The sequence below is a fragment of the Myotis myotis genome, unplaced genomic scaffold (genome assembly GCF_014108235.1).
Source record: "Myotis myotis isolate mMyoMyo1 unplaced genomic scaffold, mMyoMyo1.p scaffold_m19_p_6, whole genome shotgun sequence".
Lineage (NCBI taxonomy): Eukaryota > Metazoa > Chordata > Mammalia > Chiroptera > Vespertilionidae > Myotis > Myotis myotis.
Genome location: NW_023416368.1, coordinates 84,945,681 through 84,972,009, shown reverse-complemented (window position 1 = coordinate 84,972,009; position 26,329 = coordinate 84,945,681). Strand labels below are relative to the sequence as shown.

At 51.2% G+C, this 26,329-nt stretch overlaps 3 protein-coding genes and 2 pseudogenes across 7 annotated transcripts in view; 1 reads left to right on the top strand and 4 right to left on the bottom strand.

Moving 5' to 3' along the window:
* Positions 1-1,893: 1,893 nt before the first annotated feature.
* Positions 1,894-3,745, bottom strand: LOC118658550 (annotated as a pseudogene).
* A 3,748-nt stretch (positions 3,746-7,493) lies between these two features.
* On the bottom strand, positions 7,494-9,514 carry LOC118658737 (annotated as a pseudogene).
* A 7,779-nt stretch (positions 9,515-17,293) lies between these two features.
* TIMM29 (translocase of inner mitochondrial membrane 29) lies at positions 17,294-19,330 on the bottom strand. The gene is made up of 2 exons (XM_036315043.1): positions 19,188-19,330; positions 17,294-19,098 (listed from the first exon to the last, which is right to left on the bottom strand). Exons 1-2 carry the CDS (start codon positions 19,279-19,281, stop codon positions 18,404-18,406), a joined length of 789 nt encoding a protein of 262 aa, XP_036170936.1. The 5' UTR covers positions 19,282-19,330; the 3' UTR covers positions 17,294-18,403.
* Positions 19,331-19,377: 47 nt separating this feature from the next.
* Positions 19,378-24,822, top strand: YIPF2 (Yip1 domain family member 2). Of its 2 annotated transcripts, XM_036315042.1 has the most exons (10): positions 19,378-19,516; positions 19,669-19,729; positions 20,124-20,278; positions 20,365-20,445; positions 21,637-21,724; positions 22,945-23,061; positions 23,147-23,313; positions 23,392-23,574; positions 23,660-23,788; positions 23,869-24,822. In XM_036315042.1, exons 2-10 carry the CDS (start codon positions 19,699-19,701, stop codon positions 23,872-23,874), a joined length of 957 nt encoding a protein of 318 aa, XP_036170935.1. In that variant the 5' UTR covers positions 19,378-19,516; positions 19,669-19,698; the 3' UTR covers positions 23,875-24,822. The 2 variants fall into 2 exon arrangements, with proteins under 2 accessions (XP_036170935.1, XP_036170934.1); XM_036315041.1 differs by lacking the exon at positions 19,378-19,516 and having other exon boundaries at positions 19,539-19,729.
* CARM1 (coactivator associated arginine methyltransferase 1) overlaps positions 24,260-26,329 on the bottom strand; it is a 48,649-nt gene continuing 46,579 nt past the window's right edge. For 2 of the 4 annotated variants that reach the window (XM_036315038.1, XM_036315036.1), the window contains 4 exons: positions 26,170-26,282; positions 25,942-26,019; positions 25,605-25,673; positions 24,260-25,449 (listed from right to left, as the gene is read on the bottom strand). In XM_036315038.1, coding sequence (XP_036170931.1) covers positions 25,307-25,449; positions 25,605-25,673; positions 25,942-26,019; positions 26,170-26,282 — 403 coding nt within the window. In that variant the 3' untranslated portion in view covers positions 24,260-25,306. Of the gene's footprint in view, positions 25,450-25,604; positions 25,674-25,730; positions 25,768-25,941; positions 26,020-26,169; positions 26,283-26,329 lie in introns of those variants that run through there. The other 2 variants (XM_036315037.1, XM_036315040.1) reach the window with 2 other exon arrangements.

Below are 26,329 nucleotides of genomic sequence, written 5' to 3'. Positions count from 1 at the left end.
CACTCAGCATAATTTATACAGCACACGGGTGCTTTGTTGTAGATACATGGAAAAATGCTAAGGAACTTGCAGGGTAATTATTTGAGGGGCATATGGGAATGTTTTGACTTGCACTTACAATTCACAAGGTGATTTTACACATTTTGTATCATGTGTGCCTCATTTAACCATCAGAACCCAAGTGGGATATATTAGCCTCGTTTTATAGAGGGACGTAGAAAGAGAGGAAGTTGGCTCGGCCCATGAAGCAGGCCTGGAACCCAGGAGTGTCTGAGTCCAAGCCCAGGGCCCTCTGCCCAGCAGAGCAGCCATAACAGTGAGCTTTCGTCTTTCTCCACCTTAGTCATATACCCCTAAGAGGAGTTGGTGCGATCAGAAGTATATCCTGGCCCAGCCAGTGTAGCTTGGAGGTTGAGCGTCTACCTATGAACCAGAAGGTCACGGTTCGATTCCTGGTTGGGGCACATGCCCAGGTTGCAGGCTCAATCCCCAGTAGGGGGGAGTGCAAGAGGCAGCCAAGTAATGATTCTCTCTTATCATTGATGTTTCCATCTCTTTCTCCCTCTCCCTTCCTCTCTGAAATCAATTTAAAAAAATTGTTTAAACTTCATGAGACCTGGCCAGTGTGGCTCAGTTGATTGAGCATCATCCCACATGTACTGCCAAGTCCGCTTACAGAGGACTGTGCATATATGTTCCTTAGCTAATCCTTTCGCCTGTATGCGTCCCCCCTACAACCCGTTCCTCTGCCGTTTGTCAGTCTGTCCCATGTATCCACGTGTGTGGTAAATGGGAACATGGCCCCTTCCCATGTGCCAACGCCCCTCCCCCCGGGGGAATAATAGTGAAAGCCATCTGTGAGGAACCGTGAGACCTTAGGAACCCAGCCAGCAAGAAAGGCCAAAGAGAAACTGCTTCTAGATGTGAGCCTGGATTGTAAACAGCTCGTGTTTTGATCTCATGACATCCCCTCCCCCTGCACGCGCTGTTTTCCGTACTCTATAGAACCTTGTGCTGGGAAAGTCTGGGTGACAGAGAAACAATCGCACCGGCTGGCCGCAGCTGGTGCTGCCCAACTGCGGGTCGGCCAGTAAAGTTCACCGGTCCACTGCCACCGGTGCACACGTAAGTCCCAATAAACCTACGTCTTTCACAGCCAGTCCTCCAGGTGTTTCTTTAGAATCCAAGAACAATATGGTGGGAGGGATGGGGGAGGAGGGTGGGAGCGAGAGAACGAGAGGGAGAGAGGGAGCACGAGAGAGATGGTGGGAGAGACACATCGATTCATTGCCTCTAGAATATGCCTGACCTGGGCCTGTGATTGAACCTGCAACCCAGGTATGTGCTTTTGACCTGGAATCAAACCCAGGACCTATTGGTGCGCAGGCTGACGCTCTAACCACTGAGAAACCGGTCAGGACACGTGCATTGTGTGACTTTATTTTTATTGCATGTTATACAGTCTTTAATTAAGCACATAAAACTGTACTATCCTATATAATAAAGAGGTAATATACAAATTGACCATCATGCCCTCGCACAAGATGGCTGCCCCCATGTGGTCAAAGTAGGTTGCCCCCATGTGGTCACAAGATGGCCACCACAAGATGGCCAGCAGGGCAGGGCAGTGGGGGGGAACCCCCTGCAGGGGGTGAGGGCAGTTGGTGGGGACCAGGCCTGCAGGGGAAGGCAGTTGGGAGTAATCAGGCTGGCAGGGGAGCAGTTAGGCGTCGATTTGGCTGGCAGGGGAGTGGTTAGGGGGTGATCAGGCTGCTAGGAAGGCAAGTGGTTAGGAGCCAGCAGTCTGAGATTGTGAGAGGGATGTCCACCTGCTGGTTTACAGGGATGTCCCTGGGATCAGGCCTAAACCAGCGGTTGGATATCCCCTGAGGGACCCCCAGATTGGAGAGAGTGCAGGCTGGGCTGAGGGACACCCCCCCTCCGGTGCACAAATTTCATGCACCGGGCCTCTAGTTTAATATATTTCCCCATGAACTTTTTGTGAAGTTCAGATCATAGTGTATCATTGACAAATCTTTTGTCTTTCTTCTGGTCCTCCATGCCTTTTGCCCAGGCCTTGAAAACAACATCATCATCCCACCTTCTCTTATCTCTGAAGTTGCCTGAGGCTGGGATGGGCCAGTGAGGTTAAGGAGAGAGTTTCCACTTGGAATGTTTTCCATACGAATCCTTTCTTCTTCCGCTTTTTGTTCTTGTTCCTTCCTGGCTTGCCCGTCAGCTCTTTCTTTTTTAATTTTTTCTGGTTCTGCAAGAAGCACTGCAGTGTCATCATCATCACTCTCCTCTTCAAAATCTTTTTTTTTTTTTTTATTGCTTAAAGTATTACAAAGGGTATTATATATGTGTCCATTTTATCCCCCCGCCCTAGACAGTCCCCTAGCCTCCCCTATCCCCCAATGTCTTATGTCCACTGGTTATGCTTCTATGCATGCATACAAGTCCTTTAGTTGATCTCTTACCCCCTTACCTCCTGCCCCCCAACCCTCCCCGGCCTTCCTGCTGCAGTTTGACAATCTGTTTGAGGCAGCTCTGCCTCTGTATCTATTATTGTTCAAAAGTTTATAATGGTCTCTATTATCCATGAATGAGTGAGATCATGTGGTATTTTTCCTTCATTGACTGGCTTATTTCACTTAGCATAATGCTCTCCAGTTCCATCCATGACGTTGCAAATGGTAAGAGTTCCTTCCTTTTTAGAGCAGCATAGTATTCCATCGTGTAGATGTACCACAGTTTTCTAATCCATTCATCTACTGATGGGCACTTAGGCTGTTTCCAGATCTTAGCTATGGTGAATTGTGCTGCTATGAACATAGGGGTGCATATATCCTTTCTGATTGGTGTTTCTGGTTTCTTGGGATATATTCCTAGAAGTGGGATCACAGGGTCAAATGGGAGTTCCATTTTCAGTTTTTTGAGGAAACTCCATACTGTCTCCCATAGTGGCTGCACCAGTCTGCATTCCCACCAGCAGTGCACAAGTGTTCCTTTTTCTCCACATCCTCTCCAGCACTTGTCGTTTGTTGATTTGTTGATGATAGCCATTCTGACAGGTGTGAGATGGTACCTCATTGTTGTGTTGATTTGCATCTCTCGGATGATTAGTGACTTTGAGCATGTTTTCATATGTCTCTTGGCTTTCTGAATGTCCTCTTTTGAAAGGTGTCTATTTAGGTCCTTTGCCCATTTTTTGATTGGATTGTTTATCTTCCTTTTGTTAAGTTGTATGAGTTCCCTATAAATTTTGGAGATTAGGCCCTTATCAGATATGACATTGGCAAATATGTTTTCCCACACAGTGGGTTTTCTCGTTGTCCTCTTCAAAATCTTCATCTTCATCTTCCTCATCTGCCTCGAGGTTGGCAGCAGGAATCTGGTCTCGCCGAGGCCGCTTGGACACGGAAGAGGGGGTTGTGGGTTCTCGAGTTGGACGACCCGTTCTCTTCTCTCGCAGCAACTCTCTCCCTTCTAATTCTCTTCCGCAGTCCCGGTTCGGAACCTCTCCAGGGGCCGCCTGAGTGTCTGTCTGTATTTTGTCTTTGTGAGAGGTAGGTCTCCGCCTGAATCCTGCTTTGGGAGCTGGCTCACGGCACCTTCTCCCGCCTCTCGCAGGTGCGAAAGTGGGCCCAGCTGCTGTTGTCAACTTTTATGCTTGGCCGAGGTCCCTCCAATTCTCGCTTGTGTAACTTTACATGGTTGATTTGATGTTATGTTTCACCTCCATAACCATTAAAATAAGCAAAATAAAAAACGTACAGCCTTACCAATGCCAGCTATCCTAGTCCCTTTTTCTTTATTTAAAGCGAATCACGTAAGAAAAAGGACAAAGGGGACGGGGGAAGCCCTGGGACATCTCCGAGGGCCGCAGGGATCCTAGGGAAAGTTGGGGAGGGGGGTGCTCCTGGCTGCCTGCCCTGCTGCCGGCCGCACCCGGCCCTGAGCGGCCCTCCTCACAGGCCTCCTGCAATAATAAGTGACTATTTGTAGCAGCCAGAGGTCCGCCTCAGGTGGAGGAAGGGGCGCGGCACCCTGGCAGCCGCCCCGGGGGGTCTCAAAAGGCCAAGCCCGGGCGTGTCACAGGTTGGCAGCAATTTCCCCATCTGTAGGTCGCGGTGAACCTGCGGCAGCGTGTGGGCTGCCTGCACTCAGGGGCTCCAGCTGGGGTTGCAAGAACACAGCCCCCGAGACAGGACTGATTCACCCACGGATGGAGAATGACGACGTCGTTAGGAGACAGGCTGGCAGGAAGCCTGAGAGGGACCAGGCTTAGACGGGACAGCCAGGCATGGGATGCCTCTCCCCGCGATGCCCCACGAGGACGCAGCGCCCCCTGCAGGGAACACGCTGGAACCACGGAACAGGATTCCAATCAAACCTCTTAGCAGTGGTTCTCAGACACGGCTGTTTACTAGCGTCACCTGGAGAGATTTAAAAACTGGCGACCTGGGACCCACCCCGGGACATTGAATCAAGTGGCCTAGATGGGGGCCTAGCTGCAGGCAGCCGTGGCGAGGTTGCAGGCTCAGTTCTACATCACCAGTAAAGCAAGTATCACAATAGAGCAGCGGTTCTCAACCTTGGCTGCACATTAGAATCACCTGGGAATCTTTTTAAAATCCTGATTTCAGGGCCTCGTCCTCCGGAAATTCTGTTTCTTTGTTATGGGGTGGGGGCCACAACATTAGTAACAAAGAAACAGAATTTCTGGAGGATGAGGCCCAGAAATCAGGATTTTAAAAAGATTCCCAGGTGATTCTAATGTGCAGCCAAGATTGAGAACTGCTGCAATAGAGAGAGTTGTAATCTCTGCTGTTCAAGGGTCTTGCCTTCAATTTGTAAAAGATGCAACACCTGTGATGTGCAATAATAATAAAAAAAAAAAAACAGTGACGTGCAATAAAACCAGGTGTGCCCAACGTGCATTCTGAGCCGAGAGCTGATATACAGGAGCTAAGGAGGATAAGGGACAAAGTCCGATGACGCAAACCGACAGAGCCAGGGTGTGGAATACTTCTCAAGATCACAGAACCCATTTCTGCAACAGGTCAGAAATAGGCGTGAATGTGTGTGTGTGTTGGGGGGGGTACTTCTCCAGATTAAAAGGGACTTAAAAGACACAACAACACCCCCCCCCCAAAAAAAAAAGACACAACAACCAAATATAATTGTGGGCTTTGGATTTAGAGTGAAACAAATGAACATGTAAATCGACAGTTTAAACTATCAGGGAAATGTGATCATGGGCTGGTATCAGATGGAACCAAAGCATAACGGTGAATTTGTTAGCTGTGCTAACCTCATGACCATCCTGTAAGACACACACTGAAATTACAGGGTGAACTGGTTGAAGTCTGGGATGGACTTTAAAATACTCCAGCAACGAAAAACCAGCTGATGCAAATGTGGCGAAATCGTCCCTGTCCCACTGGGCGCTGAGGGCATGGGGTTCAGACACTCTCCTCTGTTTGGAACTCTCTTCTACAGGAGTTTCAGGGTGTGGTTGGAAGCCCCAAACCTTGAACGTCCTGCTGGCTCTGCCTCTCCCCTCTCAACTGTCTCCCTGATAAGCGCAGGCTTACCTCCGTTTATTGTGCTTCACAGATGTTGCCGTTTTTACAAATTGAGAGCAAGACCCTACACCTGTGGAAAGATTGCGACTAGCTTAATTGAGATACAGTGGGGCCTTGACTTATGAGTTTAATTCATTCCGAGACCGAGCTCGTTAACTCAAATTACTCTACCACCTCAATGCAAAAAATCGGCCGAGAGACAGCTGGTATCTCAAAAAACTTGTTAGTCAGGACGCTCGAAAGTCAAGGCCCCACTGTACTTGCTTTATTGCAGTGGTCTGGAACCGAACCCACAATATCTCTGAGCTATGCCTGCACCTGTCATGTGACCAAACCTGAAGGCGAGTGATAGGCTGAGAAGTAAAAAAAAAAAAAATGTCAGATGCCTGTTCACGCCTTCCCATCTGTGGCTCGGACATCAGTTTAGAAGGGCTTGTTGCCCTGGCCAGTGTGGCTCAGTTGGTTGGGCGTCGTCCCATGCACCAAAAGGTTGCTGGTCCGATTCCCAGTGCGGGGAGTGCAGGAGGCAGTTGATCAGCGTTCCATTGTCACATGGATGTTTCTCTCTCTCCCTCTCCCTCACTCCCCTTCTCCCTCTCCCCCTCTCCCTTCCTCTCTCTAAAATCAGTTTTTCAAAAATGTCCTTGGTGAAGATTAAAAGAAAAGAAGGCCCTAGCCGGGTTGGCTCAGTGGATAGAGCGTCGGCCTGTGGACTGAAGAGTCCCAGATTCGATTCCGACCATGACCACATGCCCCAGTTGTGGGCTCGATCCCCAGTGGGGGACGTGCAGGAGGCAGCCAATCAAAGATTCTCTCTCATCATTGATGCTTCTATCTCTCCCTCTCCCTCTTCCTTCCTCTCTGAAATCAATAAAAATACATTTTTTTAAAAAAGAAAAAGGAGCCCTGACCAGTTTGGCTCAGTGGACAGAGCGTCGGCCTGCGGACTCAAGGGTCCCAGGTTCGATTCCGGTCAAGGGCATGTACCTTGGTTGCGGGCACATCCCCAGTGGGGGGTGTGCAGGAGGCAGCTGATTGATGTTTCTCTCTCATCGATGTTTCTAACTCTCTGTCCCTCTCCCTTCCTCTCTGTAAAAAATCAATAAAATATATATAAAAAAAATAAAATACTGCTGTTTTTTTTAAAAAAAAAGAAGAAGAAGAAGGGCTCGTGGTGTCAGGGTCGAGCAAATCTGGAAAAGCCTGCTGGGCACACGTGGGTGATACGGCTGAAGATGCTCAAGGCCAGGCCTAAGGACAGCGCTGGAGGTGCCACAGGCCAGCACCTAAGGAAGCACTCCATCTCTGAGGCGGACCCTGCGCTTGCTGGACCCCAAGAGGGATGTCTCCTTAAAACCTGTGCTGAGGGACCCCACTTGCCTTACCCTGGTCCAGGGCCTAATGCACTGGGTGCTCAATCCAACTTCCAGAAAACTAGGGAACTGGACAAGCTCCCAGGGCCAACCAGGCGACCCTGGGAAGGAGACGGGCGTCTCATCGGGGGGCCTCGGCTTCCTAAGCTAACGAGGCAGGTGCACGTTCTGGGGATGGAACTCCCTGGAGCCCCACGGCCCTGACTTCGGCCACAGCCTACCACCTCTAACGAGCAGTAAGCGCGTAAGTGTGCAGACTGCACCACCTCCTGCTGCTCCTCAGAACAAAAGCAAACTGGCCAGCAGTCTGGGTAAGGCCAGTGTCGGAACCGAACCTCGGGTGCCCTCTGCTGGCCTCTCTGATCACAACAGCTGGCACGGAGGCCACGCTGGCCAGGCCTGAAAATGGAAATGATCAGACTAAATTTTTTTTAAAATATATTTTATTGATTTTTTTACAGAGAGAAAGGGAGAGGGATAGAGAGCTAGAAACATCGATCAGCTGCCTCTTGCACACCCCCTACTGGGGATGTGCCTGCAACCAAGATACATGCCCTTGACCGGAATCGAACCCGGGACCCTTGAGTCCGCAGGCCGACGCTCTATCCACTGAGCCAAACCGGCCAGGGCAGACTACATTTTAAGAGGAAGTGAGAACTGGAAAAATGTTCATATTAGATTCAAGTGTCTTTTGGCTCTGAGAGACTCGCACACCCAGGCACCAGGCTGTGTGGGTCCTGGGCTCAGAGCCTCAGAGCCTCGATCGTCCCCACACAGCCACGCCGTGGGCTGGGGAAGCTTTCACGAGGTTTGGATTTTCCCTAACAGTCCTGAGCAGCATCGCTCCCATGTGCAGATGAGGCAGTGGAGGCAGGGAGATGTCCCAGGTCAGTCGCTAGTGTGAAAGCTGGGGTTCAAACCCCACGTTTTAAGAAGCATTCAGTACAGCACTATTAACTGTGCCCACCAAGCTGTCCGTTACGTCCCCAGGACTTTTTATAACTTGAAGTTTGTACCTTTTGACTCCCTGGACCCATTTCACCAACCCCACCTCAGGCCCCCACCCTCTGGCAGCAGCCAATTTGACCTATGAGCTCCTTTTCTTTCTTTTTTAGATTCCACATATGAGATCATAGGGCACTTGTCTTTGTCAGGCGTGTCACTCAGCTTAATACCCTCACGGCCCATCCATGTTGTTGCAAATGGCAAGCTTTCTTCCTCCCCTAACCCCCTCGCCAGTGTTCCCAAGGGGTTGATTTGGGCCGACCAGGGCACAGGGAGGCCCGGCACCTAAAAGATGCTGGGCTTCTTGGTGGTGAGGCCTGGCACGCGCTGGGGAAGGACCAGGTGAGGCAGTGGGGACTTGATCTTGCAGGGGTGGGCAAACTTTTTGACTCGAGGGCCACAATGGGTTCTTAAGCTGGACCGGAGGGCCGGAACAAAAGCATGGCTGGAGTGTTTGTGTGAATTAAAATAAATTCAAAGTAATCATCATTACATAAAAGGGTACGGTCTTTTTTTTCAATAGTTTTATTCATTTCAAATGGGCCGGATCCGGCCCGCGGGCTGCAGTTTGCCCACGGCTGCCTTAGAGTCACGGAATTGGTTGACCGCTGGTGGGCGACACTTGCTGGCTGCGATCTCCTCCACCTTCATGATCTGGATTGAGCGGGCAGGGAGGTCGTGCGGGAAGGGGGTGTCTCTGTAGCACCGGGTGGTGGCACCCCCCCCGTGGCCAGGTCCCGGTACTCCCAGTACATGTTGTGGGTGCCACTGCGCATGGTAGTGTAGCCAGATGGCTAAGTGTTTTGCCCAAAGGGGGCATTTTTCAAACACCTGCCCACAGCAGACGATTTCCCCTGAAGATTTCTTCATTTTCTTCCGTTGAGACACCAAGTACCAGAAGCAAGACTTGCCAATGCTGTGGTTAGGCACAAAGGCACACGTATGGTGGAGGGGCGGTGTGCGGCGCTTGGTGGCGGGCAGGCAGCACCCCCCACCCTGTGCTCCAGCAGCGTGCCCGCCGCCGCCCACAAAAGAAAGATTTCCTTCTTTTTATGGCCAGATATTCCATGGCATGTATATACGTTTTCTTCATCCATTCATTTATCGATGGATAGATATCTAGGTTGTTTCCATATCTTGGCTATTGTAAATAAGGCTGCGATGAACACGAGGGTGCAAATATCTTTACAAGCCAGTGTTTACTTCAGATACACACCCGGAAGTGGAGTTGCTGGGTCATATGGTAGTTCTATTTTTAATAATTTTAAGGACACTCCATACTGTTTTCTGTAGTTGCTGCACCAACTTGCATCCCCACCAACATGTGTTACTTCTAGTCTTTTTGGCAATAGCCATTCCGACAGGTGGGAGTTGCTATCTCATTGTGATTTTGATTTGCGTTTCCCTGATGATTAGTGATGTTGGGCACACTTTTATGCACCTGTTGGCCAACTGTATGTCTTCTTTGGAAAAATGTCCCTCCAGATCCTCTACCCATTTTTTATTTTTATTATTATTTTTTATTGTTTATGAATATTACATATATCTCTTTTTTCCCCCAATTGACCCCTCCCACCCATTTTTAATTGGATTGTTTTTTTGCCATGGATTGAATGAGTTATCTATATATTTTTTTTATATATATATTTTATTGATTTTCTCACAGAGAGGAAGGTAGAGGGATAGAGAGTTAGAAACATTGATGAGAGAGAAACATCGATCAGCTGCCTCCTGCACACTCTCCCACTGGGGATGTGACCGCAACCCAGGTACATGCCCTTGACCGGAATCAAACCTGGGACCCTTCAGTCCGCAGGCCGACGCTCTATCCACTGAGCCAAACCAGTTTCGGCATATATATTTTTAACATTAACCCCTCATGAGATATATAATTGCAAATATTTCCTCCCATTCATCAGGTTGCCTTTTCATTTTGTCAGCGGCTTCCTTTGCTGTGCAGCTTTTATTTTGATGTAACCCCCTTGTTTGTATTTCTTTTGTTGCCCTTGCTTTCCATGTCAAACCCAAAAAATCATCAGCAAGACCGATTGGTAAGTGCTTACTGCCTGTTTTCTTCTAGGAGTTTACTGAATTCAGGTCTTACATTCAAGTCTTTAATCCATTTTGAGTTGATTTTTGTGTATGGTGTAAGATAGTGGTCCGGTTTCATTCTTTAGAAAAAAAAAAAGACTTTTTAAATTGATTTTAGAGAGAGAGAAAGGGAGAGGAAGAGAGAAACATCGATGTGAAAGTGATACATCAATTAGCTGCCTCCACCACACCCTTTACCCGGGATCAAACCCGGGCATGTGCCCTGACTGGGAATTGAACCTGCAACCTCTCAGTGCATGCCCAGCCGAGCCACACCAGCCAGCGCCAGTTTAATCCTTTTGCATGTGGCTGTTCAGTCTCCCAACACCATTTACTGATTATCTTTTACCTGTTGTATTATTTTTGGCTCCTTGTCATAAATTTAATTGATCATATACTAGTACCAGTATGTGTGGGGCTATTTCTGGTCTCTCTTCTGTTCCATTGATCTACGTGTCTGTTTTTGTGCCAATATCATACTACGTATTTTGATTACAATAACCTGTAATATAGCTTGAAACCAGGGCATGTGGTGCCTCCAGCTTTGTCCTTTTAAGATTACTTTGGCTATTCGAGGTCTTTTGTGGTTCCATACAAATGTTATGTTTGTTTTATTTATGTGAGAAATGTCATTGGGATTTTAATAGGGGTTGCATTGGATCTGTAGATTGTTTTGAGTAGTATGGACATTTTAACAATATTAATTCTTCCAATCGAGGAGCACAAACATCTTTCCAGTTATTTGTGTCCTCTTCAATTTCTTTCATCAGTATCTTGTAGTTTTTAATGTACAGGCATTTCACCTCCTTGGTTAAATTCATTCCTACATATTGTCTTTTTTTAAAAAAAAATATATTTTATTGATTTTTTACAGAGAGGAAGGGAGAGGGACAGAGAGCCAGAAACATCGATGAGAGAGAAACATCGATCAGCTGCCTCCTGCACGCCCCCCACTGGGGATATGCCCACAACCCAGGCACACCCCCCCTGACCGGAATCGAACCTGGGACCTTTCAGTCCGCAGGCCGACACTCTATCCACTGAGCCAAACCGGTTCTGGCATATTGTCCTCTTTTAAAAAAATATATACTTTATTGGTTTTTACAGAGAGGAAGGGAGAGAGAGAGAGAGTTAGAAACATCGATGAGGGAGAAACATCGACCAGCTGTCGCCTGCACACTCCCCACTGGGGATGTGCCTGCAACCAAGGTACATGCCCTTGACCGGAATTGAACCTGGAACCTTTCAGTCCACAGGCCAACGCTCTATCCACTGAGCCAAACCAGTCAGGGCTTGTCCTCTTTTTTAAAAATATATTTTTATTGAATTCAGAGAGGAAGGGAGCAAGAGATAGAAACACCAATGATGAGAATCATTAATCGGCTGCCTCCTGCATGCCCCCACTGGGGCATCGAGCTTGGCACCCTGGCATGTGCCCTCACCAGGAATCAAACAGGGACCTCCTGGTTCATAGGTCAACGTTCAACCACTGAGCCACCCCAGCTGGGCCCTATGTATTTTTCTTGATGCAATTTTAAATAGATTTGTTTTCTTAATTTCTCTTTCTGATAGTTTGTTAATAACTATCAGAAAGTTTATGGAAACACAAGAGATTTTTGTATGCTGATTTTGTATCCTGCAAATATACCGAATTCATTTATTCGTTTTAACAGTTTTTTGTTTTGGTGGAGTATTCAGGGTTTTCTATATATACTAGGGTCACAAATTCATGCACCTTGAAAGGAACTGTGGGCTGTGAGGCTGCGGTAGGCATAGGGGCGGGTCTCGGCCCATCATCCGTGCCCCCCCCGGCCCCTCCCACCGTGGCCCCCAGTCCTGCCTGCAGGCAGCCCTGCTCCTACCACAGCTCCCACGTGCTGACAGTGCATGTACTGCTGAAGGTAGCGTGATGGGGCCAGCAGCAGCAGTGGGTACAAGTGGGGCTGGTGCTGTCAGCAGGTGTGAGCAGGGGGAGGTGGAGAAGCCCTCAGGGGCAATCAGAGCCGGCAGCCGCTGCTTGCACCCACTGATGGCACCGAGTGATTGGGACCGGCACTGGGCACCAGCAGCGGGTGTGAGCAGCAGCTCAGGCGCTGGCTGTGGGTGCGAGTGGTAGCTCCAGTGCCGGCAGCGGGTGCGAGTGGGGCTGATGCTGGCAGCAGGTGAGAGCGCTGGGCGGGACCATGGCGTCCATGAGCAAAGAATTTTCAGTAACCACCAGAGGCTCGCCCTGATGACAGCGACTGATGCCCCACCTTGGTCCCCCGCTCACCTGCTCCACCATCCTGCCATGCTGATGCCCGCCATGTTCCACACGCACCCCCTGGTGGTCAGCGCACGTCATAGCAACCAGTTGTTCAGTTGTTCTGCCATTCGGATTATTTGCATATTAGCCTTTTATTATATAGGATAGGATAATATCATGTCATCTGCAAATATAGTCATGTACTACATAACAATATTTCAGTCAACAGTGGACCACATATACCACAGTGGTCCCTTTATAATAGAGCTGAAAAATTCTTACTGGCTGATGGCAGCCATTGTAAGGCAGTGCAACACAGTACTCTGTTTGTGGGGATGATGTAAAGCAACCGGTGTTGCCAGTCATGTGAAAGTAAAGCACATGCTTTTACAGTATAGAATGTAACCTATAGTACAGTAGAAAAGTATAGCACATCCAGTTATATACAGTGCATAATACTGGATAATAAATTACTATGTTACTGATTCTTGTACTCTTTCTAACTATAAAAGAAAAAGGTTTTTTAAAATCCTACTGATTTCGTGAGAAACATCGATGTGAGAAACATCAGTCAGTTTCCTCCAGCACATGCTCTGACTAACTGGGACTTGAACTTGAAACCTTTTTGGTACATGGGACAGAACTCCAACAGAGCCACTCGGCTGGGAGGAAAATTTGCTGTAAAACAATATGCTGTGTTATGCCGACAGCAGCCTCATTTGATTGCATAATTTTTTAAATTTAATCTTGTGTTGTTTTATAGATTTAGTGTAGCCTAAGTGTACAGCGTTTATTGTCTCCAGTACTGTGATTTCTAGGCCCTTTATATTCACTCACCACTTACTCACTGAGTCAGCCAGAGCAACTTCCATTCTTAAAAGCTCCATTCATGGCAAGTGCCCTATACAGATGTACCAATTTTTATCTTTTATGCCATATCCTCCTATAGAATAAAAGGGTAATATGTTAAGTGTCCAACCAGTCGACTGCTCGACCAGTCGCTATGATGCGCACTGACCACCAGGGGGCAGACGCTCCGAATGTTTGCTGGGATCTGGCCGATCAGGACTGGGCGAGAGGGCCAGACACGCCCTGGAGCCCTCCTACAGTCTCTCCCCCCGGACTAGGCGAGACAGCCCCGGATAACCGGCCAGGCCAAGGGACCCTACCTGTGCATGAATTCATGTACTGGGCCTCTAGTTTTTACATATTTCTGTTTAGATTTGTTTAGATACACAAATACTATTGTTACAGTTCCTACAGTATTCAGTACAGTAGCCTAAGAACAGTAATAGCCTAGGTGTGCAGGAGGCTATACCACCTAGGTTTGTGTAAGCACACTCCATGATGTTTGCACAAGGACAAAATCCCTCAACAACACGTTTCTCAGGAAGTATCCCTGTCATTAAATGGCACATGACTATACTGACAGTTTTACTTTTTATGATTTGGATGCCTTTTTCTTTCTATTTTTTAAAAAAACATATTTTATTGATTTTTTACAGAAAGGAAGGGAGAGGGATAGAGGGCCAGAAACATCGATGAGAGAAACATCGATCAGCTGCCTCCTGCACACCTCCTACTGGGGATGTGCCTACAACCAAGGTACATGCCCTTGACCAGAATCAAACCCGGGACCCTTCAATCCGCAGGCTGACACACCATCCACTGAGCCAAACTGGTTAGTTGGATGCCTTTTTCTTTTCTTGCCTTATGGCTACGGCCCAGGTAGTGATAGAGCTAATAAATGTGAAAGCTGAGATTTAAACCCTGACTGAAAGCCCACTTCTCTCCCAGGTCCTACCGCCCTTGTGGAACTGGAGACAGTGTGTGCACTGTGCTGTTTACGGCTCTGGGCAGGGCAAGACCAGAGGCCTCTTCCCTGGGCTGCTGGTATGGGGAGCCAATCTTGGTCCTCTTCCACTCCCCACCAGGCATACTAGTTCACCCACACTGGGCATGTGCAGTATCTCAATTAAGTCTTTTTAAAAATTTTTCATTGAACATATTACATATTTTCCCCATTGACCCCTCTATGCCCCATCCCCCCGGTAATTTTTATTTTTTATTGAACTTATTGGGGTGACATCCTATATAATAAAAGGGCAATATACAAATAGACCGAATGGCAGAACAACTGAACAACCAATCAAAGTGTAATGTTAATGATATGCTAAGGCTGCTCAACCGCTCACTATGACGTGTACTGACCACCAGGGGGCAGACAGTCAACTGGTCAACCAGTCGCTATGATGAGCACTGACCACCAGGGGGCAGATGCTCCGACCGGTAGGTTAGCTTGCTGCTGGGGTTCGGCCGATTGGGACTGAGCGAGATGGGCCGGGCATGCTCTGGAGGCCTCCCACGGTCCCTCCCCGGCCCAATCATGCACTGGTGGGTCCCTCAGCCTGGCCTGCACCTCTCACAATCTGGGACCCCTCAGGGGATATTGGAGAGCCGGTTTCGGCCTGATCCCACAGGCCACTCCCCTGGGGAGGGTGCCAGATGCAGGACTCATGGCTGGCACGAGCTTCTCCTGATTGGGTGCGAGCACAGTGGGGCTGGGATGAGCACAGTGGGGCTGGGATGAGCGGGAGTAGGAGCTGCAGGCGCGTTTGACTGCAGGTTTTAGCCCGATCCCTGCAGGCCACCTAGAAGGACCCCACCTGTGCACAAATTTGTGCACCAGGCCTCTGGTTTGTTAATAAAAGTCAAACCTTGGTTCTCAAAAGTCTCTCATCTCAAATAGTTTGCGTCTCAACCTGACAACCCTTTCACGCTGATAGGTGTATGATCAGTGATGCGTCCCTTAAGTAACAAAGGAGAGAATGCATATGAGTGTTTACTGCTGTTAACATGTCAGGAAATTGTGCTGTGATTATTTTCATGTTTTTTTGCTCATTATTATTAAATTTTCATTTTTTAATGTACATTTCCTTTTTGTTAAATTTTCATTTATATTTCATGTCCTTTTTTAAAAAAAATATTTTTATTGATTTCAGAGAGGTAGGGAGAGGGAGATGGAAACATCATTGATAATAGAGAATCATTGAACGGCTGCCTCCTGCACACCCCACACAGGATCAAGCCCAAAACCTGGGCATGTGCCTTTGATCGGAATTGAACCTGGGACCTTTCAGTCCACAGGCCGACGCTCTATCCACTGAGCCAAACCAGTCAGGGCTTGTCCTCTTTTTTAAAAATATATTTTTATTGATTTTAGAGAGGAAGGGGGAGAGAGAGTTAGAAACATCAATTGTGAGAGAATCATTGATTGGCTGCCTCCTGCATGCTCCCCACTGGGAACCGAGTCCACAACCTGGGCATGTGCCCTTGACAGGAATTGAACCCGGGCCCCTTCAGTCTGCACGCTGCTCTACCCACTGAGCCAAACCAGCTAGGGCTTGCCCTTTTTGTTTTTAACGTGCTTATAGATTAAACCAGGGGTCCTCAAACTTTTTAAACAGGGGGCCAGTTCACTGTCCCTCAGACCGTTGGAGGGCCGGACTATAGTTTAAAAAAAAACTATGAACAAATTCCTATGCACACTGCACATATCTTATTTTGAAGTAAAAAAACAAAACGGGAACAAATACAATATTTGTATTTGCATGTGGCCGCGGGCCGTAGTTTGAGGACCCCTGGATTACACAGTATATTAGACATGTACTGTACATAAGGTTAAAATGGCATAATTTGGGGTTCTGGAACAGATTAATTCAATGTACATTACTGCTAATGGGAAAAAATGCTTTGGTTTTCAAACAACCTTCAGAAACAAATTAAGTTCATGAACCGAGGTTCTACTGTATGTAAGTTCCTGGTCATTTACATCCTTCAACATCTACTGGGGTTCAGCAGCGAGCAAGGAGACTTGGACTTGTCCTGTGGGCGCCTGTACACGATGCAGGTCATGAGGAATCTGTCCAATCTAACAGCTCCGGTCTACATGCCTTACATCACACCAGAGGTCAGAGCTCCTAGAGGAGCTCTGGGTGGTCCTCCTCTGGGGAAGGCCCACCCTCCTACCAAAGACAAAGCCACACAGATTCCAGGCCTCTTACCAAGACCCTCGATTTTTGTGAACACACTGAGAGTTGTTTAGTTTACCGACAGCCACTGCTGAGCTTCCCAGCCAGAGGGTCTGCGTGAACACACCCGGCAGCAAATCAGAAGCGGCACTTAGAACTCCCTCAAGCAACGCTGTGCCGGCCCTTTCAATACTCTGGTCACCGCGAGGAACACCTCTCATGTGGATGCCAAGGTCTTAAATCCTGCCTTGCAGCTGGCTAGTCTCTCTTGAACAAAAACAGCAGGATTTAGCTTCAGAGCCTTTGGCAGGTAATAGTATACGATTAGAATTTAGTATTGCCTTTGGCTTTCTTTTTCTTTTGCTTTCATTGCATTTTTAAATATTCATTTATTTCTGTATTCAAGTTTTATTTATGGTTAGTGATAGCAGTATTTAATAATTTCTGACATTATGTGGTTAAGACCAAAGATAGTGCCATGAGTTTGAGAATTAAGTGACAGGGTTGGAAGTCACAGTTTGAATCATGGCTCTGCTAGTCTTGGAGAAATAACCTTTATGAACCTCACTTTTTTCCTTTGGGAAATGGAAATGCTGAGCCCTGGCTGGTTTGGCTTGGTGGATAGAGTGTTGGCCTGTGGACTGAAGGGTCCCGGGTTCGATTCCGTTCAAGGGCACATGCCCGGGTTGCGGGCTTGGTCCCCAGTAGGGTGCGTGCAGGAGGCAGCCAATCAATGATTTTCTCTCATCACTGATGTTCCTCTCTCTCGCACTCCCTCTCCTTTCCTCCCTGAAATCAATAAAAAAGAAAATGGAAATGCTGAGATGCTCCTCTGCCCCCAAAATAAGGTATTTAAAAATTACCATGTGTCCAACATATGATACCCATAGTACAAATGAAAGGTCTAAATACCAAAACTTAATAGCAAAGCACAAGAACACAAAATCACAAAAAAGCTGGTTGTTTCATCTCCTGGTTTTATTAACTACCAACAGGGCACCTAGGTAAGAAAGTATCATGCCTGTAAGTTTAGTTGTTTTTTGTTTACTGATTCTAATCACTTTATTATGGAACATTAAGGTTTTGGGGGGAGGGGTTTAACAATGCTAATGATAATACTATCAAATGAAAAGGAAATCTGGTACCTTAATCTTTTGACCAACAAGACAAGTTCAGGATTCCGTTCAGAGACTATTTTTCACTGACTCCACCTCCCTGGGGCGCGTGGCCTGTGCAGCCCGCCTCCAGGCCCGGCGAGCCTGCTGTAAGTTCAGTTTTTAAAGTGCGATTACCATAACCGAGCTAAGTACAGCTAACATGCTCCTTTCCATACAAGTCTGTGTTGTAAAGGTTACTGAAGTGTAACATAACCAGAATCTATGCTCCCACACAGATCTCCTGATCAGAGAATGTTTTATTCTTCCAACTCACTTTAACATCACTATTAATACACAAATGATAAAAGCAGGCTATTTTACACAAAGTGTCCCTGTAAAAGCCAAATACTCATACCAATGTCAATCTCTAGTTTGGTCAGGCTTAAAAAACGTTACCATTTGGAGGACGCTGGGGGCAGGGTACAAAGGATGTCCTGTATTATTTTTCCAGTTTACTCTGAAACTATAATGATTTCAAAATAAGTTTAAATTTTTTAAAATTTACTCATTAAAATGGGAGTATAAACATTGTAGCTCAAAATTTAGAATGAAAACCTGAATGGCTGGAGATCCGGGGAGTCACCTGGCATAGGACGCTTCAGTCAAGGGGACGGAGGGGCCAGTGAAAAGGGCCAATTTATGTCCAAGGCTCATTACTAACTGGCAGCAATAAACATCCATACTTTTGTCACATCTGCTCTCCCCAACGCCTAGACCGCGAAGGCTCGGAAGCAGCTATAGCATTAAGAACAGTGTGAGGAGGAGAAAGGCCTCCTAATTTTGCGAAAACCCAGCGAGGACACTTTACGTATCGTTTGTTTCAGTCACTGCACCTGGGGCTCACTCACCGCAACTGCACAATCCCGGGCGGACCGTCTGCCCAGGTTCGGGGCTGGGTGGGACCCGGGCCTCACCGGGTTTCATCGCGGACCCTCCCCGCCAGCGAGTCGGCCTGGCTCAGGGCCAACCTGTCCTTCTTCTCCTTCTGCAGGACCTGCTCCTCCCACAGCGCCTGGTCCACCTGGTCGTCCGTGAGCACGACCGGCCGGTACTTCTCGTCGAAGAGCCGCTCGTTGGCCTCCGAGCGCAGCTGATGGGGCCCGACGACGCGCAGATGTGCCGGCAGGTGGAGGAACTCGTCGTCGTTGATGTCGCAGTCGCGCATCCGAGCGCCCAGCACCCACCAGCGGCCCACGAAGCCCACGTCCAGGATCCGGTGTGGGAACTCGACCCAGCGGGGCTGCAGGTAGCGGCAGCGGGCCTGGTACAGGCTGGCCTGGGCGTCGTAGGGCGCCTCGTACACCAGCGAGCAGAGGACCAGGTTCACGTGGCGCAGACGCCCGCGGCCCCGCAGCCAGAGCAGCTGCTGGACGTGCGCTTCCGAGGCGCGGTTCCGCGTGGCTGGCGCCAGCAGGAGGAGGGTCCCCGACGCGTCGAGCAGGGCCTCCTCGAAGGCCGCCTCGTCCGGCGCCAGAGCGCAGCAGGACGCCGCGCCGCCCAGCAGCCCCAAGTAAACGGCCGCCCGGCCTGGCCGAGCCCGCGCCGCCGCCGCCGCGTCCCTGCAAGCGTCGGCGTAGTCCCGGAGCAGCGCGCGGGCCCAGGTGCCTACGGGAAAGAAGCGGAGAGAGGGGTCCGGGCTGCGGCCACTCACCCCGCGCCTCTCGCCGCTGCAGCCACCCGCCCGCCGTACTCACCCAACCTCGTCCACACGCCTGGCTTCGCGGTTGCCGCGACCCCTGCCTCTCCGCGGCTTCGCAACCAAAGTCGCTTCAGAGCCGCCGCCGCCATCCCCTTCCGGCTTGACGTCCGTTTTCCGAAGGGAAACGACAGCTACGCGAAGGAAAAGGCCCGGGAGTCTTATCTGCGCAGACGTCAATATTGCCGGTAGTGGTTTCCCATCGGAAGAGTATAGAAAACGGACCGGCGCCGGATGTTGCTCTCTGGGACGAGTGGGACTGACGGGCCCGTAGGCCGGCCGCGCAGGCGCAGAAACCCCCGGCCACGCCGACTGCGACGGCGTCCGGTGAGGAGGGCGGGGTGCACCTGTGTGTAGGGTCGGCGAGTTCACGCCCAAGCGGGGACCGCTTACCGCCAGGCCCGGTGGGTGCGGAGGGATAAACCCCGGGAGGGCGCCGAGTGTGATTGCGTGCAGACCTGATTGGCCTCTGTCTTCAGCGCGGGATGCGGAGACGCCCCTGAGCAACCATGGCCGCGGCCGACGAACTGGCCTTCCATGGTGAGTGCGCCTGTGATCTGGCCCGACCTCCTCCGCCCTCTGGCCAGAACCTCGCATCCAAGTCCTAATTCATATCGGACCCGAGCCGCCGTCAGCTGCCGGGACTGACTCAGCTCTAACTCGAACTCCGCTCCAGTCCTGAACTCCGACCTCAAGCCGGAGTCCTACCCAGCCCCGACCCCGTCCCGGCACCAGCCCCCAGTTACCATCCTTGTCAGACGTGAGGGAACTCAGCTCCTTCCCGCTCCCGAATCGAGGAAGCCTGGCCCCGCGTTGGGGAGCGCACCGAGGGGGCTACGGTTAGAGTCATGGTCCCCTTGGGCCAAACCAAATTGTCGTGACCCCCCCCCTCCCCCGCCCCAACATGCCTGTGTCCCACGCTTATTCCCGACAGAGTTCGAGGAAGCCACTAATCTTCTGGCCGAGACCCCAGATGTGACCACTATCAGCAGAAGTGACCCGCGGACCCCAGAGGGGCAGGTAGCTGTGGCCGTGGGCTCAGGTGGTGGCTATGGCGCCGAGGACGAGGTGGAGAGCGACAAGACCGCGGTGAGTCCGGGAGTCCCTGTGCCCCGTCCTCCAGCCCCTGGTCGGCCCGGGCGGGGCGGGCAGGACTGACAGCCCACCCTGTGCAGCTTCTACAGGAGCCGCAGCCGCAGCCGGGATTCTGGACCTTTAGCTACTATCAGAGCTTCTTCGATGTGGACACCTCGCAGGTCAGGTCTGGGAAGCTGGTGGGAGGGGGCTGTCATGCTTGGGGTTCAGCTCCTTTGCGCCCAGCCCTTTCTGTGCCCTGGGCTCTGGGCAGGCTGGAGACACACACATGGGAAAAGGACAGTGATGGCGAACCTATGACACGCGTGTCAGAGGTGTCACGCAAACTTTTTTTTGTTTGATTTTTCTTTGTTAAATGGCATTTAAATATATAAAATAAATATCAAAAATATAAGTCTTTGTTTTACTATGGTTGCAGATATCAAAAAGTTTCTGTATGTGACACGGCACCAGAGTTCAGTTAGGGTTTTTCAAAATGCTGACACGCCGAGCGCAAAAGGTTCGCCATCACTGGAAAAGGCTTCCCCGGGGCTGGTGGAAGTAACTGTGGCCATGGGGTTCTGATGTGCTGCGCTGGGCTTTGGGGAACACAGGAAGCACACTTGCTATGGTGGGTTAGAGAAAGGCCGCCTGGAGGTGGTAAGGGATTTGCTGAGACTTGAAGAAGGAAACCTTAGCCAGGCTGAGTGGAAGGATGCCTAAGTGTGTTCCAGGCACAGGGAGCATCATATACGACGACCAGAAACGAGAGAAGGCAGGACCTAGCACAGAAGCTACCTGTCACTTACTCCTGGTTGGAGCATGAGAGGTGGGGGATAGGCAGACAGGCAGAAGCCAGACCACAAGGGACCTGTGAGGGATGTGCAGGACTTCGGGTTTTATCCTAAGGGTGCTGGGGAGTTGTGGAGGGTATAGAGCAGATATGCAACATGGAAGGTGGATCAGAGGCCCCATGCCAGGGTGAGAGGTGATAATAAACCAGGGCTACAGGGTGAGAGGGCCTATTGGAGAGAGATGCGGGAGGGAGAAGGCCCAGGGCCTGTCTATCCTTATGGGGGCTGGGGGAGGCAGCAAGAGCGGCAGCCTTGCAAAGAGGAAGGTGGAGGCCCTTAAGTCTTTCAGAATGGTGGGACATGGTCTATTGAGTGGGGCTGGTCAGGGGAAGGGGCTCCAGGCCATGGGAACAGCTCATCAAAATCCCAGAGGAAAGTGGGGTTCCTTTCAAGTTGTGTGGAGAGGAGGGAGGGAGGGCAGCAGGGGAGCCTAGTAGGTCAGGGGAGGAGCTTGGCCCCTTTCCTCTGTGGGTGGGGAGCCCCAGCAGGCTTCCATCCTGTGTCCCACCTTGCCCCCAGGTTCTGGACCGGATTAAAGGATCGCTGCTCCCCCGGCCTGGCCACAGCTTTGTGCGGCACCATCTGCGGAATCGCCCAGACCTGTATGGTGAGTGAGGTTATGCTTTTAGCTCATTTGATTCATTCAGCAAATGTGAACTGTGTGCCTGATCCTATAGCAGAGCCCCTCGCGGAGAGTATGAGACTCACACCGTTCAAGGAGTCAGACGTCGGAGGTTGCAGAGCAGCAGTCATTCCAGAGGATGACAGTTGCTGTTCTGTATGGGTTGGTCAGGAAGGACCCTCTGAGGAGGGTGAGGGAATGAGCCTTGTTGGTGTCAGGGTTGGGCTAGGGAGAACTCAGGGAAAGCATTCCAGAAGGGGCATAAGCCCTGTAGTGGAAAAACACCCGAACTTCAGGCAGCATTGTCATTGGAGCAGAAGAACCTGCCAGGCCAGCACCTGGTGACAGACCGCACAACCTCCTGTTTCAGTAAGGGAGCTGAGTGTTCCTAGGTGCCCCCTGACCACTGTCAGGTGAGAGGGTAGAAGCCAGGAGGCCAGGGAAGGACAACTGCTGTGGTCCAGATCTTGGGGGAGGGAGGAGGAGGAGCTGGTGTGGGTGTGGGTGTGGGGACTGGCCCCAGGGAGAGAGACGAGTGGTTGGACTCGGGCCCATGTCTTGAAGGGCAGGACTGACAGAATTTGTTGACCCACTAGATACAGGGTGGGAAGAGAGGCGCCAAGGAGGGTGCCAAGGTTTTTGCCTGGACTATGCCAAGCGTGAGGTTGCTCTTTATCAGTAGGAAATGCTGGGCGGGTTTGAGGGAAGAGAGTGTGGTGGGTGGAAAGGGAGGTGCACACGTGAAAACATTGAATAGCAGCCTGAGGTTAAGGGCAGAGGCCCAGCCCTGAGACATTTGGGAGTTGTTGACCTGGAGGGAGCACAAAACCCTGAGGTTGGACAAGATCATGCAAGGAGTGAACATAGACAGGGGGGGCAAGGACTGGGCCCAGCCAGCTCCCCATTAGAGGTCAGGGAGTGAAATAAGTTAAGGAATTGCCAGTGACATGAGACTCTGAAGCCAGAGTGTGGACTCTTCCCAGAGGGAGGGGGTCAGCTGCATCAAAGGCTGTTGAAAGGCCAAGAAAGATGAGGACTGAGCCAGCACTGGATTCGACCACCAGGTTGTCAAATGGGTGGTGTAAGTCAGGTCAGGGGAGTGGTGGGTGTGGAGGTAGCCCAGAGCCCGGAAAGACTGGGACAAAACAAGACAAGTCACCTGTCCTGGAAGCTCTGTGACTGGGCCCGACCCACTCCACCCGCAGGCCCCTTCTGGATCTGCGCCACACTGGCCTTTGTCCTGGCCGTCACTGGGAACCTGACAGTGGTGCTGGCCCAGAGGAGGGACCCTTCCATCCACTACAGCCCCCAGTTCCACAAGGGTAAGCAAAGCAGGCAAGGCCCAGCACCTGGTGGGGCTAGGGGTGCCATGGGGCCCCAGAGGTGACTGCCTACCTTGCCCCCCAGTGACGGTGGCTGGCATCACCATCTACTGCTATGCCTGGCTGGTGCCACTCGCACTGTGGGCCTTCTTGCAGTGGCGCAAGGGCGTCCGGGAGCGCATGGGGCCTTACACATTCCTGGAGACTGTGTGCTTCTATGGCTACTCCCTCTTCATCTTCATTCCCACTGTGGTGAGTAAGGCCCCAGGGGGTGGGGGATGGCGTGTGCCATGGAGAAACCTGGTAGCTACCTGCCCATGTTGTCCCCAGGTCCTGTGGCTGATCCCTGTCCCATGGCTACAGTGGCTCTTTGGGGCATTGGCTCTGGCCCTGTCAGCTGCTGGCCTGGTGTTCACCCTCTGGCCCATTGTCCGCGAGGACACCAGATTGGTGGCCTCCATGCTGCTATCTGCTGTCGTACTACTCCACGCCCTCCTGGCCATGGGTTGTAAGGTATGGGTCTGGGGTGGTCAGTTGGACTTCAGGGTTGGGGGTCAGCTTGCTGGCCCTGATGCTAACATCAGGGGTCTGGGTTCAGTTTTACTTTTTCCAGCCACTGCCTCTGGAACACATGGCACCTGCACACCAGGACACATCTCTGCACCCAAACGTAGTCCTGACACCCACCCCGCCAAGGCCTATGATAACCGAAGGCCTGAGGCTACAGGTAAGGAATTGTTTCCAACTGTGGCTAAAGGGCTTCCATCCTCTGCCCCGCAAGAGCCACTGGCAGAGTTTCTCTTTCAGGTCTAACAGGAGGGACACTGCCTGCCCTGCCCCCAAGATGATGAGTGAAGGTTCCCTTGACATTTCAAGATCACTCTGCTACTTTCCAGACTTTTCTTACAAAGCAAACACTTTTATTTTCTATGCAAAGGTGATTCAGAGAATTTATATAAAGGTGGGAGACGGGTGGCTGAACTAGGAGCTCCCAGTGCAGCAGTTGCCCCACGGGCCACCTGCTGGGCCTTCTTCCCCTGAGGGACCAGCAGGAAAGCAAAGGGTCACTCCAGCCTCAGCTATGCCCCACCCTTGGCTCCACCACATCCAAGTTTGGGGGTGTTAGAAATGGGGGGAGCAGAAGTAGAAGAAAATTGCCTGTGCTGAAACACATTTCCTTGTTTATTTTGTTGTTGTGTTTTTTTTTTTTTTTTGAGGGAAATATCCCTGCAAGGCCCCTTCCCAGACTGAGAAGGGACCAAAATGCCATCATCATAGTAGGGACTGGAGCATCTACAAATACGGAGGGAAATACACAGGCCTAATGTCAGCTACAAGGAGAAAGGACGCCTTCCATGACATGTCCTTGAGGTTTCTCTGTGTCTGCCCCAGTGGCTGACAGGGACCCTCCTCCCCTCCAGGCCCACAGGCCTCCTATTCTAGCTCTTGGCAGGGGGACCCAGACAGGCTCAGGGACAGGACAGCAGCAAGAGGCAGGGGCTGGACGGAGGGCCTTCCCAACAGCTGGGGTGGGTGGGTTGTACATTCAAGTGTGAGGTGAACCCTTTTGTGAGAGGGGCCTGTGGGGCTACACAAGCCTGGCCCCACCTTGTCCTGAAGACCTGGCAGGGCCACCCCTCACCACCGAGCCTCTGAGCTGGGGAAAGGGGCTGCTGGCTCGGCCCGGCCGGCCTGGTTTTTTCAGAGGGTCTGTGGATTGACACTGGTTCTTTTTGTAAAAAAATAAAATTAAAAAAAGCAGCATGTCACGCCCATTGTGACCAACGCCTGGTAGTTGAAGGGGAGGCCCCATCTAGCTAGGACTGCCTTCCCACTGGAGATAGGCAAGGGAGGGCAGGCGCCAGGGAACTGGGCGGGGCTAGTTGCTCCCTGCCACCTGCCAGCAGGGCCTGCAGCTGTCAGGCCTGGACACGCCTGTTCCATTAGATGTTAAGTCCAGGTCAGGATGGAGAGGGCAGGAGGGGGGAACAGGGCTCCCACAACATGATCTTGTGTAAAATATGGCAGCGACACGCGCTCAGAGCCAAGATGTGGTGGATGGTGGGGTGGGAGCGGCGGCAGCAATGTTGTGTAAAAAAGTGTCCAAGTTCCCATAGCAAAGAGGACTGTGACTGGTGTTTGGGCTTCTCCAGTACAGGGTGAAAGCCGCCCGGGCAGAGGGATGGGTGGGCAGGGTCTTCATTTGGTTTCCTGGTGCTGTCAGTCCATTCCCCACTGGAGGGGCCTAGCTCCCGTAGTGCATGGTGTTGGTTGGGATGGACATGGGTGAGGCCATGGAGATGGCAGGGCCGCCCATGGTGAACTGGCTGTTGACTGCATAGTGGGCGCTGGAGCCTCCGCCACTGCCGCCTTGGGTGCCGGAGGACCCTGTGGAGCAGGACACGGGCACTGAGAGACAGCCCTGCCCCTCGCCTGCCCAGCCCCACAGCAGAGTCACAGGGAGAGAGAGAGCAGGCGAGAGGGCCAGTGGGTGGCCCAGCAGTCAGCATGCTCACACCCAGGTGACCCTCCCCCTCCATTACCTTGGACAATCCCTGTGCTCATTATGGAGCCCATCCGGGAGTGGGTGTGATTGACAATCCCCGTGTTGGCTGCGCAGCAGAGGGAGGAAGGAAGGGAGACGGCGTCACCGCCCCCAGCCAGCTCAGGCCCATGTTCTGCCTGAGGTAGGCACTCCCACTCACACTGTCACCAGGGTGCAGGGAGGGGGAGTGCAGCAGTGGCAGAGCGAGGCAGAAAGGAATGAGGACCTCAGCCAGGAGCCCCAGGAAGAGGAAAAGGTGATACAGAAGGCCCAAGCACATGGGCCATCCTGGGCAGCAAACCCTCCCCCCACTCCCCAGACCCAGGGACACTCACCTAAAGGAATCAGATTGTTGTGGCCCACACTGGAGCCGCCAGAGATAACACTGCTCAGGTCGTAGGCAGTTGGCATCCCTGTGTCCAGAGAGGGAGATGTCAGGGGTGGGGACAGTGTCCTGTTCGGGGTTCCAGGGGCCAGAACTGCCAGCTTTACCCAGGGAGTGCTAGTAGGTGTGACCAGGAAGTGGCTCCTCCACACATACCCCCAAAGAGGGACCTGCTCACCAGTCACGGTCATCCCACTGCTGAGGTTGTAGGTGCTGCCTGTGTTCCACATGTTCTCTGAAGGGGATGTGTAGTGGGAGCCAGGTGGGGGTGAGGGTGTCGTGCCTGTGTATCTGCAGCAGAGATGGACGCATGGGCAGGGCCAAGGGGCTGCAGGCCA

Bases quoted from the DNA above. Each gene is read 5' to 3' on its own strand.
- TIMM29 (XM_036315043.1), bottom strand. From the start codon at position 19,281: ATGGCGGCGGCGGCTCTGAAGCGACTTTGGTTGCGAAGCCGCGGAGAG. The intron at 19,099-19,187 runs GTGAGTACGGCG...TCTTTCCCGTAG, and splicing joins AGGCGTGTGGACGAGGTTGG to GCACCTGGGCCCGCGCGCTG.
- YIPF2 (XM_036315042.1), top strand. From the start codon at position 19,699: ATGGCCGCGGCCGACGAACTGGCCTTCCATG. The intron at 19,730-20,123 runs GTGAGTGCGCCT...TATTCCCGACAG, and splicing joins CGACGAACTGGCCTTCCATG to AGTTCGAGGAAGCCACTAAT. The intron at 20,446-21,636 runs GTCAGGTCTGGG...CCTTGCCCCCAG, and splicing joins TCGATGTGGACACCTCGCAG to GTTCTGGACCGGATTAAAGG.